The sequence below is a fragment of the Dipteris shenzhenensis genome, chromosome 9 (assembly GCF_047967505.1).
Source record: "Dipteris shenzhenensis isolate YYH24624 ecotype China chromosome 9, Dip_SZ_1.0, whole genome shotgun sequence".
NCBI lineage: Eukaryota > Viridiplantae > Streptophyta > Polypodiopsida > Gleicheniales > Dipteridaceae > Dipteris > Dipteris shenzhenensis.
Genome location: NC_141604.1, coordinates 6705555 through 6724045, shown reverse-complemented (window position 1 = coordinate 6724045; position 18491 = coordinate 6705555). Strand labels below are relative to the sequence as shown.

At 44.0% G+C, this 18491-nt stretch overlaps 1 protein-coding gene across 1 annotated transcript in view; it reads right to left on the bottom strand.

Annotated features, from left to right (window-relative positions):
- LOC147898129 (hyperosmolality-gated Ca2+ permeable channel 1.2-like) overlaps positions 1–18491 on the bottom strand; it is a 56987-nt gene that overhangs the window by 37583 nt on the left and 913 nt on the right. The window contains 5 exon segments of the mRNA XM_087378858.1: positions 6548–6793; positions 6946–7286; positions 7762–7842; positions 8007–8134; positions 8137–8196. Of these exon segments, the coding sequence (XP_087234984.1) occupies positions 6548–6793; positions 6946–7286; positions 7762–7842; positions 8007–8134; positions 8137–8196 (856 nt within the window).

Genomic DNA, 18491 nt, shown 5'->3' with positions numbered 1-18491 from the left:
GCTAAAGATAATATTTCTCATTTCCTTGTCAACATATGACAATACTTTTATTACAAGGAGCATTACTGTACCCTGTAGAGATTTGCTTGAAGTTCAACTTCTCCAGTTGGATGGCATTTGATATGCCTATCAGAAGGCAAATAGCTAAAATTTTCAATTCAGCTAAAGCATTGTGGTCTCATTTCTTATTTGGCAATATTTAACGTAACATTTGTACGAGATGCATTACTATACCATACACAACTTCACTTGAAGCACTTATTTATATATGAATGCATGGGTAGCGATTAGGACTTTTGACTCCTAAAGGATTTGTGGGTGAGAAGATAGAGAGGAGAATGTGGACTGCTTTTTGAATAGCCGTCTCCTTTGGTGCTAGCCTTTGTTATGGTTGAGTCTTCCCTTTACCTGTGGAGTGCTAACAAAGACAAGTACCAAGACTTTTGTGTAAATACAAAAGGATGCTGATGCATGTCTGGGTGTATGCGTGTATTATAGAGCATATGTTTATACTATATTCTACAACCACGAACCATTGTCTGCATTCGAGTATTAAAGGCATTCCATGCGTAATGAACATTAATTAGGGCAAATTCTTTATCATCAGGTTAAGCATACATGTGGAAGGCACTATGAGCACAAGTATCTACTCAAGTTGGCACTGTTCCTAGAGAGGAGCAATGGCAGCATACACCATTTCCTTGTATGCATCATGCTCCAACCAACTATTGTTTACCATCAGGAGTCTTTTTTCTGGCAACCTGTCACATCGTATCTCATGAAAAGACACTTGGTTTTCTTTGCAAAGAAACGGAATTCTAATTATAATGACAATATACAAGCAAAGTCCATGAGGACAAAGCACCCAAGAGTGCAAAAATACAGTGGTCACTTGTGTACCTTTAGTCTACCATCTCAAAAAGCCTATGGGGCGATGAGGAATGATCCTCCAGATCACATCTCGAAAAGCCACCAGTAGGGGTGGTAACTCCTAGCCATAGAATCCTGAAACGAGGTGCTAGCATCCCATTGTTGGCAAAATAAGGCCATTTGGCACTCTCTAGTGGTGTCCTTGTGGCCTCTCTCACACATGCAGTACAAGGTGTGTACTTCACTAACTAGATTACTACTAGGGAGGAGGCTAGTTACCCACCACAAGTCTGCATTGTGCTAGCCAGATTTGACAAGCTGTGATGCTGCAAATGACCTCCCAAATAGAGTCCTACTGTGGACGGGAGGTCTTCTTGGAGAGATTGTCCTGTTGAGTAGATGAGGTCAGAACCGGAATGGCCCCAGAACATCAAAAAATAAATATAATAATAATAATAATATATATACATATTTTTTAACTCTTTGAAAGTTTCAAATGGGTATTTTAGAGCTTGTATATAAAGTTAAAGCTGTAAAATGTTAGTTTCTTTCATTTTCTAACATAGTTTTATGTCATATGATGGCGTGTCGTGTATGACATGGCGTTCCGGTTTCCGTTCCCCCGTTCCCAAAACGTTCCCGTTCCGACACCCGAATTTCCGGAATGTTCCCATTCCCTGGTAACTATGACTTGCACAGACATGAATGGTTGTGAAGTACACACATTTTGATGAAGCTTGATTCCAGAGTCGAACAATTCTGCGTGTGATTCCTGGGCTCATCTACCAGTCTTCCGCTACTACGGGATAACCCTCTAGTGGGATTTCATTCTCTAACAAGCTCTGTCCCAATTTCAAGAAGAGCCAAGATCTGTCCAAAATCCAACTGATTTATGCTAGTTAACCTTGACCAAAATGCCATTCAAAGAAACTCAAGTGCCAAAGACAGATTCTCTCCAAGCTAAAGAGGGCTCTATGTGGAAGGTAGTGTCATGTGCATGCTCTATGTTTAGAAACTCTTTCTTGCTTTAATTGTAAGATGAAGGCCCAAGAGGCCAACTACTCATTCTTGGAGAAAGTATACAAAGCCATTATAAACATCAGAAAAAGATATGCTAATAGGGGGCAGCCCTAATGCACTGATTTGGTGAGGCTGAAGAGCTCACCCGGAGGACCTCCAACACGACTTGGCTCTGATCCCCTAAGCATATTGACACAACCTTCTAATCCACATGTCATCAAATCCTTGTGAGTGGAGGGTGCCCCCTAGGAAGTTTTCGTCAACCTTATCATAGGCCTATCAAAATTAAGGAGGGTTACCAAGTGCTGCCCACGTTTGTGGCCCAGATGTCGCTGAAGAGGTGGGCATTTATGGTTGCCTCTCATGTTAGGTGGCACTTGGTAGAGTACTCCATGTTGAATCTTCAATAAGTCCCTTCTCCTATGTCCCCATTGCTCTCTGATCCACTACCTCATCAAAGCTGGTACATACTTAGAGATGGCCTTTCTAGGGCAGACCCCACATGTTGGGAGAAAATCAACAGCTAGGGAATCCTTTTGGTGTCCTTTGATTTGAAACACGAATATGCATGTTGGGTGTGCTAACTTACATTCGTTGGACCCCATGGGACTATGGCCTTGTATCTTGACTTGGTCAATGAAGATTCTCTTCATTGCATTTTACAGATGAGGATATGGAGACTACAAACGGAGTAGCTCTATGCCATTAGGAGATCGACTCAAGTATCCCCCAGATCAAGTGTTCATACAAAGCTAGTAAGATTCAACTAGTGCCCAAGGATGGCACAATTCTCAAGGTTTGGGATTTCTCTCTGTGTTACTTGGGGCCAATCTTGATGAGGGAAAGCTTCAAATTAGACACAAATCCTCAAAGAGCATGAATGGCATCTTTCCCAGAAACCATTTGTGGGAATATAGTTGGAGTTGGTTGATTGGACTTACATTCCCTTGAGCAACAACTTGGCACCGGTACTCTTTGAGGCTACGGAGGATGCCGTGGCCATTACCAATCAAGATGGCAAGCCTTGCTACCTGGAACGGCGTTCCAGATGTTCCAGACGTCGGGACGCCCCCTGGTAACTATGGTGCAAGGCAGCAAATAGACTGTGCATCAAGGCAAATATAGAAGCAACACTTATATATTTCCGTCTGTCCACAAACTGGACACAACACAATACCCAAATGTTCTCCTACTATATGCTTGGCACCTCTAGATCTCTAAGCCCACATGCTCCTCTGAGCTTATTGAGACTCTCTGTCAAAGATCCCTTCCACCTTGCTGTCCAGAAAGCCAGCCTAGGTGCACAACTCTTGCTGAGCTAAGTCTGTAGGTATCCAGCCCTGGATAAGGCCCAGCTGCTTGCTGCTAGTGCTTCCTGCCCTTCAAAGGCTGCTCCAAGTGATAGGGAAATGAGGCCGCTAGGGGCCCCTTTTATAGGGGCCATCCCTTGCCAAAAAAAACTGACCCAAATTGGCAGACTCTTGCAGACCTTCCAGCGCACTCAAACAGGCCCAAAACAGCAGCCTATTAAGCCTCCCTAGGGGCACATTTGCAGGCCTTTTTCTGCCTGCCTGGCCACGTGACATGCTGCCACGTGGCAAGCTGCCACTGGCCCAGGCAGGCCTGCCCATATCTAGCCTCTTTCCCAAGCCCCTAGGCCCTCTAAACTTTCTGCATCTGTTGCGTGCTGAGGTTTCCCTACACATGCTTGTACTCCCCATCATGGACAGCCCTATGGCAGTCTTGCACCACTCTTGCCCACCCTGGTGGCCCTGATTTGCCAGGTCTCTCTCTCTCTCTCCCTCTCTCTCTCTCGACTGCCCACATAGCAGCCCACGTGGCAGCCCTATGCCTACTCTTATTCTTTGGTCCACCCCCCCATGCACTCCTCATATGGGGGCTCACAGGTGGGGAGGTGACCAACCCTATTCCAACACCCTCTCTCACCGACCCACATTGGCTAGATCCAATTCCGCCGATGAAGATGCTCCTATAGCTCCCGTGTCATAGCCCTCTGGAACACTCTGGTGTCATCATAGTCTTTCTTTGTCTTTTCAACTAGTGGCTCATACTCCGCCAGGGCCGGTTCCACTTTCGCATGCCATTCTGGTGCACAGGTCCATCCACGGCACCTGACGACACCACCACCTTTAGTCACAAACCTGCCTTCAAACTCGAACATTTCAGGTACCATCATCCTCCAACTATCCCCCTCATGATGGGTGAACAGCCTGAAGTCCTCCAGGCACCAAGCTCTCAGGGTCTGTTTCACAACTCGTCCTCCGTCTGACTAGGGCTGCAAACAAACAACATACCCGAGACATCATATCCCAGGCATAACTCCAGATTACCTGGACCGTGAAGCTCCACCTATGGTACTGTGTTGTTGTCCCCCTCCAAGTCATAGCATCCGTTTGACCTTAAGTCCTCAGGTCTTGTCGACAAATCCCCCTCTACTTCAGCAACACCAACCAAGCACTAGATGACTCCAGGCACTCATCATTGTCCATCACCTTCACAAAGACCCCAGACTCCTCTCCTGACTAATCCTCAATGTCTAACATTATGACAATAACACCAGGGACCATGTACCTAATCTCAACAGCACTTGATGTTGCCACCAAGAAAAGTTCCTCTGTCACCACCAGCTGAGCTGAATTCTCTGACTTTGAGCTAGCACCAGTCTTCTTCTGATTAGCCTTCTTCTTTTTGCAATCCTTTACAAAATTTCTTAGCTCATCTCAATGGAAGCACTTTTTCCCTTTCTTTCTCTTCTTTTTGTTGTCTTCATCTGAAGAGTCTGCTCCTTCATCGGATTTGGGCGTGCCTTTGCCAGGCTTACCCTTGCCCTTGCCTTTGCTCCTGTCCTAAGCTATCAGGTCCTTGTTATCCTTATCCATACCATCGTACTTCTTTTCCTGAGCTTCTTGTTGTTGCAGCAGCAATGGAACCAGATCCTTGAAAGTCACCGGTGCTGTCCTCTATCATAGTAGTCACAAAGCTACCATAGCTCCTTGGGGGCATTCCCAACAACAGCCTCTATGCCATCCTAGTCGAGATCGTCCTTTGACCAATTGTCACCAGCTGATCCCGCACCACCTTCATCTTGGTAATGTGTTCTTGTACCGATGCCCCTTCATCCATCCTCATGCCGTTCAGCTCCGTCTCGAGGTCCAAGATTCTCGCCTCGTTGTTGAGTTCATACATATCCCTCAATGTTGTCCAAGCCTCAAAAAAAGAGTTTGCCATCTGAATATGAAGCAGCACCATATCCGCCATCGTACCACATATGGCTGAAATGTGTGTTGACAACATTGATGGAAGATGGATGGAGTGACACTAGGAGCCGCTCTATGCAAGGCATCAGTGCATGCTCCAGAGGGGCCAGCTTTCATTAAAGCTATTGATAATTCAAAGGAGGGAAAGCCAGCTGAGAGGTTGGCTAGCATTTGGAATGAGTCCATTGAGTATGTAGGGGTGGATCAGGTTCTTCAATTTGCTTCTAACAAGGCAACAGGGAGGATTCTTGAAGAGGCCTGCTATTTCATTATTTGTAACTCGCCTATACATTTTTTAGTTTCCACCCCTAATTTTCCCTATTAATCTCAATAAGCTTATACGTTCCTTCATACATCAAACACCTACCTTCATCAAGTCATCGTGCTTCTCATTCTCTTAAATTCGCCAACAATTTGCACTCAAGTGTTGCTTTCCAGGCATCCATACAGTGCAATCTCTTATGATTCGCTCTTCATGTACATACAACGAGTCTAACTTCGTGAGGGAAGAACATACAATCTCCATTTCATTTGTTCTTCAATTATGCACTCCCTCCCTCGATGACCTCAAGCTAAGCTTCCTCACTCGCCACACCAGAAAATGTGGACCAAACTCATGAGCAGCATCATGAGAATTGTGTTGTTTGTGGGAAGAAGGGGTGGAGGGAATGGCAGTGCAGACCCAAAACCAATGCAAATCCATGTTGCAAGCCTGAAGAAACCTGACATATATCGCAAATCTCCTTATATTCATCTGTCTCTTGTCTGAAAGACAATATGTACATGCCATCAAGTAATCTCTCGAGCTAATTCTTTCTCCCATCCTCACATTCATGCCTAGTCCACAAAACACAACTTTGATCATTTGCTTAATCAATTATCTGTAAGACTCTACACCTAATTCAAGTTTGTAGTCAAGAATAAATAGATGAAGACTAATGTTAACCTCATTGTCTAAATTAAATTTACATCTGTGCATCTACGTAAAGTACGAATTTTTGTATTATAGCTTGTATCGGGCCAAAGGATTGACCCTTGTCGCTTGCACGAGATATTTAAAACATTTTGACCTTCTATAACGAATGAGCTATAATCATTCAAATAATATCCTCAATACAAAAGAAGAAAAATATGACTTTAAAAAATAGACCTCACATTGGCATACATATAACATAATTTTTTAATAGGAAGTCGTTGATACTCAGTGCTCAATTTTGTTTTGTAGCCTTTCTTTTCACCATCGATGATGATTATTGCATGAAGAATCGCCAATGAGGCACAAATTATTTCAAATGGAAAAGAACTATCATTGTAACTTGAATCAAGTAGGGAGAATGTGTAGCCTTTGAAACGATCCAAGCATGGGTATCTTCTTCTACCTTGTCGGAGGCTCATTGATGAAATTGTGGAGCTGTTGAGATGCTGTTCCAGTGAATATACTACCAAAAAACACCGTGACCACCATGAAAATAAAATACTTCGATGCAGATCTCCTTTCCAAGGATGATAATGATGTGTACCCCTCAATTTTCGACATAAACATCAAAAGATTTGGAAGAAGAAGAAGAAATATCTTTAGCGCAAGTCCAGGTAAGAATCCTTGAAGAAATGAGCTCACTATATGCCTGGAACAACACAATAATGACTGCATCATTTTAGAGATTAATGCAACTAGACTTTTAGAACTTATGCTGTGCATGAGTGCATGATAACCGATAGACACCAGCGTTTATCAGAAAAGTCCAACAGCTAGAAATGTGAAATGGATCAAACTTACAATTTAAGTATCGGTCTCAGAAAGGGCAATGTTCTAGAAAGCCCTTTCAGGTTTGCCAACGACTGAACAAACGTTATCGGAATCATGAAAAAGAACACCAAAAAGAAAAGGGCGATTGCCATCACTAGTTTGCGCAGTGTGAGCTCGACAAATGGAATAGCGAGATTATTCCAATATACATCACGAGGCTCAGGAGCCCATTCTGTCAACCAGGCTGTAGGATTTTTGGTCTGCTGTGTTTGAGCGGCAACAGCAGCTCCCCATCTCGCTCTGAACGAGACAAAAGCAACTGGAAGCAATGCCTTGGGATCTTCCAAAACTCTTGTGCGCTCTGCTGCAATCTGTGAGTGCAAGCACACCATTAAACAAAAAATCATATGTATTTCCAGACTTACATATATACATGCATACATGCAAATACACAAACGTGCATGTATATGCAATCGACACAAAATATATAGTAATTTTTAAAAACTAAATTCGATATGATCATGAATAAGTGCCTGCCTTTTCCCACGTCTTTAAAATTGGACTGAGCAACTAACAGCTCTATTGCCTGTGTAGGAGAGGCGATCCAGATTTTGTATACATGCATTGTTCCACTTTCAATATCGTAACTTTATTAGATAAAAATTTCAGAAGCTCGGCCAAATCGAAAGACGATGGTAAAGTAATGTTTTGGAAACGAATTCATATTAAGTTTTGAATTTTGACCATGGAAATTTCATTTTTTGTGCTTTTTCCATAGATAATACCTCCACTTATAAGTTAAGCAACTTCTTGCATTAAGGTTGTAAATGTGGCCATGGAACTCACCTCTTCAGTTATTCTGTCCAGTTCCATCTTATAGTATTCAACTGCATCAACTTTCTTCCCCCACAATCCAAGGAAACCTTTCTGTAACATCGACCACAAAACTCCCAGTGACTAACGTGATAAAAATGACTTAGTAAATGGAACAGATTCAAGAAGAGATCTAATTCTTGAAAGTAGATCTCTTCTTGAAAGTATGTCCAGCATTGAGCATCTCAGCTACCATACACTTTAAAAAAGGACCAAACCTTCAAGGTTGGTTGCACATCAGCATTCCTTGAGCTTTTAATTTGATAGTAATCCATCCAATTTTGCAGCCCCTTCTTCTTTTCCACAAGATTTGCCAGTTTATTTGCATTGCGTACAACCTGGTACATATATATCAATGATCAGAGTGGCCACCTGCCTGAAAAATTGTCCACAATTCCCTCAATTTGCCTTCAAGATATCAAAATACCAAGCACTTATTCCATCCTTAAAGATCGACAGCTCAACGATATAAGCATGCATGAGCCTCTTGTCATTTGCATAGATAGAACACCGCACACTCAACCACAAAATGTTTCACATTTTTATTTCCACTTGCACTTTAAATAAAGCAGTTTTTTGGATATTTAAGGATCCATATTTTGCATTTACACCGATCATTTCCGTGATGTAACAATGAAGTCTGTCTAATGCCCCTTGAAAATTTGTCAAATCTAAAAATTCTGACAAATGCAGTAGAGTCTTTTTTCATATTCAACAATGCATGCGTTTGTACAATTTTACTTTCCCTTATGGGGTCCAAATAAAATGCAACCTGCAGCTCCAGCTTCTAAGTGAGCACCATTGAATCTCAAAATGCATTTCTTATCTTTGTAAGCACTCAAGGGACCCCATGCCTTAATCAGCAACTTGTCAAGAATAATCCTTTGCCATAACCTACACCTTGATCTACCATAAACATTTCTTAATATACTATTTCAGCTGCTTCTTCAATCAAACACCACGGTAGGACCCCAAGATCATATAATAAAGCTACTGGTTCTCCCACATATGACTCCTCAAGAACACATTTTAATACATGGAAGGGATTGGGAGGATCTTACTCGTCCCCCACAAAGTTTTGGATATTGAAATGAAACAAAAAATAAATGTTTCATAATGCCCTTAACAAGATGTCCACTGGTGGTTATTTATGTGGAAGGGAGAGTGTGAGAACACACACACACACACAAGCAGGATAAGCAAACAAGAAGTGTGGGGATAAAAGGTATGTGTGTGTACCTCCCCTAGCACACAGTGAAGCTTTTATATAAAGGGATAAGGTTACAACACTAAGTACGGTGTACTTAGTGTACTTAACAAATAAAGTACTAAGTGTACTTAACTGTACTTGGGTGGCCATAGAGCCTTTACCCCAACAACCTCCCACTTAAAGGCAATATGCCCTCAAGTAAAAATAAATAAATGAGGCTCAACCTATACCCATCAACTGTCGGCAATGTGCAAACCGCTCTGCAGGCAAGCCTTTTGTCAATAGATCTGCTGGATTATCATCTGTGTGAATCTTGACAAGCTGAATCAGCTTATCATCTATCACTTCCCTGATGAAGTGATACTTCACATCAATGTGCTTTGTCTTTGCATGAAAGACAGGATTGTGTGCCAACTGAATAGCACTCTGACTGTCACAATGCAACAATGGAATATCACCTGTAATGCCCAAATCTCCCACTAGCCGAGATAACCATAAGGCCTCTTTGCATGCCTCTGTGGCTGCAATATATTCAGCTTCCGTAGTAGACAAGGCTATGCACTGCTGCATCCTTGACATCCATGACACTGCACCTCCAGTGAATGTATAAACATAACCGGTAGTAGATTTCCGGTTATCGGGATGACCAGCAAAATCTGAATCCACATAACCATGCACCTTTGCATCTCGCTTGCCAAAGCATATGCACAACTCCTGTGTGCCCTTCAGGTATCTCATGATACCTTTCACTGCATTCCAATGCTTCTTGCCTGGATTTGCCATATACCTGCTAACTACTCCCACTGCAAACGCAATATCAGGTCTGGTAGCAACCATGGCATACATGAGACTGCCACAAGCTGAAGCATACGGAATCTTGGCCATTTCAGCCCTATCAGCATCTGAGTGTGGGCTGTCCATTGCACTGAGTTTCACATACGGAGGCAATGGAGAACTAAGGGTTTTCCCCGCTTCCATATGAAACTTGTGCAATACTTTGCCAATATATTCGGTCTGAGACAGATTCAACAAACGCTGTCCCCTGTCTCTCCATATCCGCATTCCCAGTATGTGATTTGCATCACCAAGGTCCTTCATATCAAAGGCCTCATGCAGTCTTTTCTTAAGGTCATCAAGCTCCTTACAAGCTGTACCAGCAATAAGCATGTCATCCACATATAAAATGAGAATGATTAAACTGCCATTTGCAGCCCTTTTGGTATATAAGCACTGATCGTCATCACTTCTCCTGAAGCCTTGGGACTTCATGAAGGTATCAAATTTCTTATACCATTCCCTTGGTGCCTGTTTCAGCCCGTAAAGGCTCTTTTTAAGCTTGCATACAAGTGACTCCTTGCCCTTGACTGCAAATCCTTCTGGCTGCTGCATGTAGATCTACTCATGAAGATCACCGTGAAGAAAGGCTGTCTTCACATCCATTTGGCATAATTCCAAATTCTCACATGCAACCAAAGCAAGTACAATCCTGAGTGTGGTCATCTTAACCACTGGAGAAAAGATCTCATCAAAATCAACACCATACTCCTGCTTAAAGCCCTTGGCAACCAACCTGGCTTTATACCTTGGCTTAGCTCCAGGTGTGACTTTCAATCTATACACCCACTTGCATGGCAGTACTTTCATGCCCTTAGGCAACTGCACCAATTCCCAAGTACCATTTTTATGGAGACTGTCCATTTCAGACTTCATGGCTAGTTCCCATAGCCTTTTGTCATGCATTTGCACGGCTTCCTTGTAACAGGAAGGTTCTCCACAATCTGTAAGCATAATAAAATCTGCTCCTGGAACAAATCTGTCTGGCGGTTTCATTTGTCTAGTGGACCTTCGGACCCATTGGTCTTGCTGTCCAACTTGCTGCTCACCTAAAACAGGTTGCTGTTCTAGTAGATCAGGCTGCAGAATTATGCCTGGGAGGTCTTCCAAAGGTGGCATGTCCCGTAGTACATCTTCCGCCATTGCGGGCTGTCCATTTGGACCTGCTGCAGCATCATGCATTGGCTGAGTACGCTGCTGTTGTGGCTGATTTGCAGCCTGCCTGAACTGTACAGGATGTCCCGAGTCATCAATGTCAACCTCTGAAGCATCAGAAGGCTTATCTGCTGCCTTAAACATACATGACTCATCAAATAAGACATCATTACTGCGTATTAGCTTCTTATTCACAGGATCCCATAGGCGGTAACCCATCTCACCATTGTCACCATATCCAAGAAAAATGCATTTAAGAGACTTAGGATCAAGCTTGCTGCGATTTTCTCTGCGTATATGCACGTACGCAGTGCAGCCAAAGACCCTCAAGTGCTTATAGGAAGGAGGTTTTCCTGTCCAAAGCTCCTCTGGCACTCTGCCATCTAGTCTTTTATTTGGTGACCTATTGATGAGGTGTACTGCTGTTTTTACAGCTTCAGCCCAAAATCCATGAGGTAAAGCAGCATGTGACATCATAGAGTGAGACTTTTCCTGTATGGTTCTATTCATACGCTCTGCAGTGCCATTTTGCGCTGGACTGTAGGGAGCAATGAGTTCTCTTTTAATACCTTTAGCATCACAAAATGCATTGAATGCATTAGACATATACTCCCCACCGTTATCTGACCGCAAAGCCTTCAGTGTTCTGCCTGTTTGGTTCTCAACCATAGCAAGCCATTTCTAGAACACTGGAAAGACATCACTCTTCAATCGAAGAGGATACAGCCACACCTTCCTTGTGGAATCATCTATAAATGTGACAAAGTACCGTGCACCTCCAAGTGAAGGACTAGGCATCTCACACACATCTGTATGCACAAGCTCAAGTTGAGCATCTTTATGTCCTAATCTCCTTTTATGAGGACACTGTAACTGTCTACCATACATGCAGTGCTCACAAAACTTTAAATCAGAAAATTTAAGAGACGGTAAGTAGCCAAGGCGAGCCAATTGCTCCATTCCACTTATGCTCATATGTTCCATCCGACTATGCCACATAGAAATATTCGGCAGCTCGGTGGCATGAATATCAGCATGATTACATACTTTAGCATGAAGAGTATACATTGTGTCTACCTTAGAGCCTCTGGCAACAACCAGGGCACCTTTGGTGACCTTCCAGAAACCATGACCAAAGCTGGTCACAAAACCTTCATCATCCAACATGCCAGTAGAAATCAGATTTTTCTTGACTTCGGGTACATGCCTAACATTTTGAAGCATAAGCTGAGTACCATCAGCAAATACAAGCCTGACATCTCCAATACCAACAATACTGCATGCATGATTATCCCCTAGAAAAACGACTCCATTACTGCCTGCTGCATATCTTACAAACAATTCTTTGTAAGGTGTAACATGGAATGAGGCACCTGAGTCAATGATCCAAGAGTGCATGTCTGCAAGATCTCCTGCATGGAGAGAATGAGCATCCAAAGTAGTGAGAAATAGAACCTCTCCCTCACTGTCATAACCGTGTGTAGAATGAAGCTCTTCAATCTTCACACTGCTCTTTCCATTGCTTACTGGTACAATTGCTTTTGCATCTGACACATCAGTATTTTTGGCTTTGTCTCTCTTATCATTTTTCAGTTTAAAGCACTGCTTTTTAGTATGTCCCTTTTTGCCACAGTAGTAGCACTCAACATCTTTGTTGGAGCGGGACTTGCTCCTCCCTTTTCCCCTTTCCTGAGATTTGCCTCTTTGCTGACTTCTCCCCCTTGCATTTAAGGCATTGTTAGGCTTTACTGCATCTTGAGCTTTCAGCTTCTGCTCTTCTTGCAAAATCAGCCCTGTGATATCTGAAAAACTTATGAAAGTGTTTGCATTTGTTACAGCTGTGGTGAATGTATCCCAACTTTCAGGAAGAGAAATCAAGAGTGCCATACCCTTGGTTTCCTCATCCACCACATATTTCTGATTTGCAAGTTGAGTGACAATTGAATTAAACTCATTGAGATGTGCATCCATGGAGGTCCCTTCCTTCATCTTCAGATTGAAGAACTTGCGCAGCCAATATATCTTTGTAGCTACACTCTGCTGCTCATATGTGTCCTGTAGCTTTTTCCACACACCCCAGGCTGTTTTCTCACCATCCACATTCCAAACAACACTCTCATGGAGTGACAATTCAATTATGGACTTTGCTGACAGATCAGCTAGTGCCCAAGCATCATCAGATGTGCCAGTGGGCTTCACACCTTTGTGTATAATAGGAGCATGAAACTGCCTGAGAATTAGCACATTCAGGACCATCTTTTTCCACATTGGGTAGTTAGCAGCACCCTGCAACTTTTTAATATTGAGAAGAGAAGATTCCGAGGATGAAGCCATTACAATCAGCAAAAAATATAACCCACACTTGGGTGCCTAACTCCCTGCAAACTAAGTGCACAGATGCACTTGTAGTTGTGCTCAAAAGTTAATTCCTGCAATTTTCTCCCACTTAACAGTAAATACTGTTTGTTTCCTGCCGGCTGCAGATCCAGAAAAGTAATACTTAATGCATTAATTGAGGCTCTGTAGTACAGTACAGCAGTACCTTGATTTGACACAATGTATGTCCCTGCTGTAACAGTGAAAACAGCACTGTTTTATGCACTTTAAACTTCAGTAAAGTGACTGTTTACAGTCCAAAAAATTGACTCCGGACAGTACCCGACTGTACTTTCTAGTACAGCAACAGAAATTGACTGTATAACTGTCCAAAACTGTCAGAATTAGACTCTCTCTTGCCTCTATAACTGTGTTACACAGTTTAGAACTTGAATGAGGCAAAAGCCCCTTGACTAGAAGCCAATTTTGAAGATTTTAGTGCATACACAGCTTTCCCAAAGCTCCACTGATCACATAAAGCATCCAGGTGTTTCCCCAAACACTGATATGCATAACAATGTCAAAAGCCCCAATTCATATGCATCTGCCACTGTCCCGTAAGTCATAAAATGCATCAAATCCTTGCACAAATCAACTCCAATCAGGAGGATATACGCAAATATGTGCGTGCAGAAGCCAATGCTTGGCTGTGGCTGCAAAAGCCCCTTGATTCCACAATTCAGAAATGAGAATTTCTCTCACATTGGAGGGGTAGATCTGCAGATCTACCTCACTGACAACAGAAGGAACCAAAAAACAGGTGAAGCGGGCTTCTGTACGATCATGAACGTCCCGGAGCTCTCCGGCGATGGAGATGGTGAGGACCTGCCCCTGTGGCCACGTATGGCGCTAATGGCGGATTTGCTGGTGGCCTTGGCCCGGGCTAGCGCCGGTGGCTGCTGGTGAGCCGACGGCGTCGTTGGCTGCTGGTGGCCTGCTGGCCGCTGGCTGGCGCCACTGGTCGCTGGTGGCCTGCTGGCCGCTGGTCGCTGGTGGCCTGCTGGCCGCTGGCGTCGGTGGCCTTTGGCCCTGGCTGGCGCCGCGTGGCCTGTGGCCCTGGCGACGCACGGTATCAAAGGGCTGCTAGCGCAGCGCTAGCAGCTGAAGGTGCCGTTGGCTGCTGGCTGACGGCGTGGCACTAAGCCTAGTGATGGCTGGGCCTGGCGATGGCTGACCGACGAGGCTGGTAGGCAAGGAGAGCAGGAGCAGCTATCGACGAAGCTGGTACGGGCAAGTTTCTTGCAGGCTGTCGATGCTGCCTAGCGATGGCTGGCGGTGCCCCTTGACTGCTGGTAAGACCCACGTTTGGGCACACCCACGTTTGGGCTCTGATACCAGTTGTGGAAGGGAGAGTGTGAGAACACACACACACACACAAGCAGGATAAGCAAACAAGAAGTGTGGGGATAAAAGGTATGTGTGTGTACCTCCCCTAGCACACAGTGAAGCTTTTATATAAAGGGATAAGGTTACAACACTAAGTACGGTGTACTTAGTGTACTTAACAAATAAAGTACTAAGTGTACTTAACTGTACTTGGGTGGCCATAGAGCCTTTACCCCAACAACTTATTGAGTGAATTGAACAAGTTTTCTCAAGAAAGCTCTTAAACCATGACATTAGTAATTAGAATAGTCCAAGATAATCTATTTAGAACTATCTTAAGTCATTACAGCTACTAGTTTCAGCCAAACAATGACCATCTCAATATTTCAAAGTTTTTTACCCTTACCCCTCACGCAGCCACCTTTCCCCTCCTCGGTTGGTCCTACCACACCCATACTCCAGGCGTCCCCTCACCATGCTCCACTTCCTCCCCCCATCATTCAGCCTCCTTTCACACCCCACTTCATGTCCACATGATCCCATCACTCCTAGAACCACGTCCTCCTAGGGATACATCACCTTCGCACACGGGAGGTAGAGTACGACCGTCTCATCGATATCCTGAGCCAAGAGTTATCACAGTTCCGGAAGGAGATGGAAGCCATAGTGATTGCCCTGCATGGTGCACCAGAAATAGAGGCCATGGAGGCACAAATAGCCACCACAATCACCCATTGCAGAGGCTTCCAGATGGGTGGAGGTTGCAAAAGAGGAGCCTGTGAAGGCCACCATTTCAGCCACCAGTTTGGAGCTGCAGCACAGGGCCAGTAAGGCCCTCAATGTCAGAGTATGTGGGACACCTCGTAGAGCCACCGCCCCTATGGATGACACGATTGACTTCGTGACCTCCACCCTTGGGGTTTAGGTGCACGAGATTGAGGGAGCCTGGCACATTGGGAGGGACCCCAAATGAGAGCAGCCTCTCATCATTCGCTTCAGAGATGTCAGGCCTGCCTTGCGGCCCTATGTAGATGCTCAGTTTTACATACCCACCCAGAGATCCATTTAGATTATCTTAGAGCCCTTCAGGTAGAGGAGAGGCATACCCTCCTATACAACAGCGGGATGTTGCCCGCAAGGAGGGGAAGTGGGTAATAGTCTGAGGGGGGTGACTCTTGATAGGTCCCTGATGGGCATCCGGTGGCCCCCTTACATCGAGGGGCGGGATCGATGAGATTCAGAGCACTGAGACCCTGACTTACAGTCTTCGGAACTGCAATGGTACTTTATGGTCAGATCCAGGGAATTTCTTGGAATCTTATACAAGTGGAGACATAGCCTTTTACACAGAGAGACACCAGAGTCCACAATGCCCTTTGCCTATAGTCAGTGGATACACATGGGAGACAACTCATCGCGATGAGACCAAGAGACAAGATCCACATACTAGATTACTATGGGTTTGGATCAGACGGCATCCTTGGGAGGATCTCTTCATCACAATTTGCTACTTCCCCCGAGACCTCACACTTTGCCAAAGACCTACGCGAGGACGCTGAGACCTCACCATATGCACCTCTATACGCAAACATCATGGATTTCTCGAGCTGCGAGAAAGTTCTCCTTGTTGGAGACTTCACACGCTCAATGAAACATATGCTCTAAAGTCTGGTTGACTATTTCCGTCTGACCATCCGTTTCTGGATGATTCCCACTACTCATTCCCAACTCAATCCTTAGTGCCTCAAACACTGTAGTCCAAAAACATCCCTGTCTAACACTATGGATCTAGGTAATCCATGAAGACAAAATATATGTTTAATAAACAAATCCACCACTTGTGGGGCACTAACAGACTCTCTAGTCGGAATGAAGTGAGCATCTTGGTAAGACGATCAACCACCACAAGGATATAATCATATCCACCTTGTGTCGTAGGCAGACCAACTATAAAATCCATGGAAATGCTCTCCCACCTACCTAGTGGTATTTCCAAGGGTTGCAAAAGTCCGCGTGGCTTCACTTGCTCTGCCATGAAAAACAACGTGTCACATATTCATGAATATGTTTTTTCATTTTTGGCCAAAAGAAATCTCGTTTCACGAGATTGTACGTCTTCTCGACTCCTAGATGTTCCACACATGGGCTAGTTTATATTTCAGGCTGTCTATATGCCTTTTCTGCTCCCTCTATTTCTTGGTTTTCGAGCTCCCCAAGTATTACACTAGCTGTATGGGAATTGGTGCCTGCGGACGATGTTGAGGTGATTCTTCCCAATTTGAAACTCGCGTGAAATTTGGATTGGGGTCATGTCATTGGGATTGCTTGCTTGTAAAGGTGAAGATGCATCGTCCGTGCATGTTTCCCAATGTTTGGATTATTGAATTCAATCCACAGAACTAAAGGTGCAACGTCACTTGACACGTGCCTGAAAATAGCATCTGCTCCATAAGCTCTTGGTGCAATCCTTCAGTAGAATTTGCGCCCTGAAGATAGTCTCATTGATTTCCTACATGTCCTATGCCTAATGTCTTTTCGCTTGAATACAGTAAGGTTCTGTTGGTAGCTTGAGGAAGACCTCACGATTGTGCATGTCCTTTGCTGAGTTTGTGTAGAAGAGATGGGGTAACGCTTCTGTCATAGCTTCAATAAGTCCCTTCTCATATGTCCCCATTGCTCTTTGATCCACTACCTCATCAAAGCTGGGTCTATGCCATATTATACGCTATAGCCTATAACGGTGATTGGGAAATTATCAAGGATTTGGAAGTTCGTGACAACGTGCCAAAACATTTCACTCAATAAGGGGATCATTTATATGGTATTTTTTGTCCAATGAGCTTGAGGCAACCCGGTTGTTTACGAAACTTGGCATGCCACAACAAGGAGTTGTAGTCGGTCGGAATTTCCAATCATGCATTGAACTCACCAAGAAACTCTAGGACCGAGCACATTGCCATCACGTGTATCACGTTTTCAGTGAGCAAGTGGATGGCACAAGGTTTCGATGATCTATTGCTCTAGAAAAGACGATTCTTCAGACATTCTCATCAAAGCCCTACCAAAGAAGGTTAAATTGGAACTCAAAATAGTCTTTCTCTCGACACACGGACTGATGATCCAAACAAAGCGCCCTTAAGAACACAATAAGTCGTTTGCTCATCATGCCATTCCGACCATCTGGCACAATGATGTGGGATGTTTGGATAATGTCATCATTACTTGTAATTATTTTTGTGTCAACACTAGATCGTTGTGGTCACGAAGGTTGAGACAATCTATCGTTCTACAAAAAACAATCCTTCCAACATTTTAACCAAAACCTTATCAAAAGGTAAATTCGTTGTGTGGATCAATCTCCTTGGTATAGGGCGGTTGATGATGCATATCATGCCCCTAAATATTCAGCAACTCAACCTTGATCCCAACTCAACCTTGATCCCTTGATGCTGTCGAATTGCTCCAAATCTTTGCATGTTATGCATCAGTTCACCAATTCCCTACTGCAAGTTTATGCCTCCACTCACAGATTTGTCACGGATTTCGAGCTGAGAATCTCTCTTTCCTCCTGCGCTGGGCACAGTTCCGACGTTACTATCTTTTCTTTAGGATTGAGGTTAAATGCCCTGCTAAGAACTTCTGACCAAATATCTATCTCTTCCACTGTGCCTGACCTAGTTCCAGCATTCTCTCTTTATCCGGTTTTCCGAGGTTAGACACAAAATTTTCCCGCTGAAGTCATGTACGGACCATAGAATATCTGTGTACAATGTTCGATGTCCCACTTAATTTTGCCTACCAT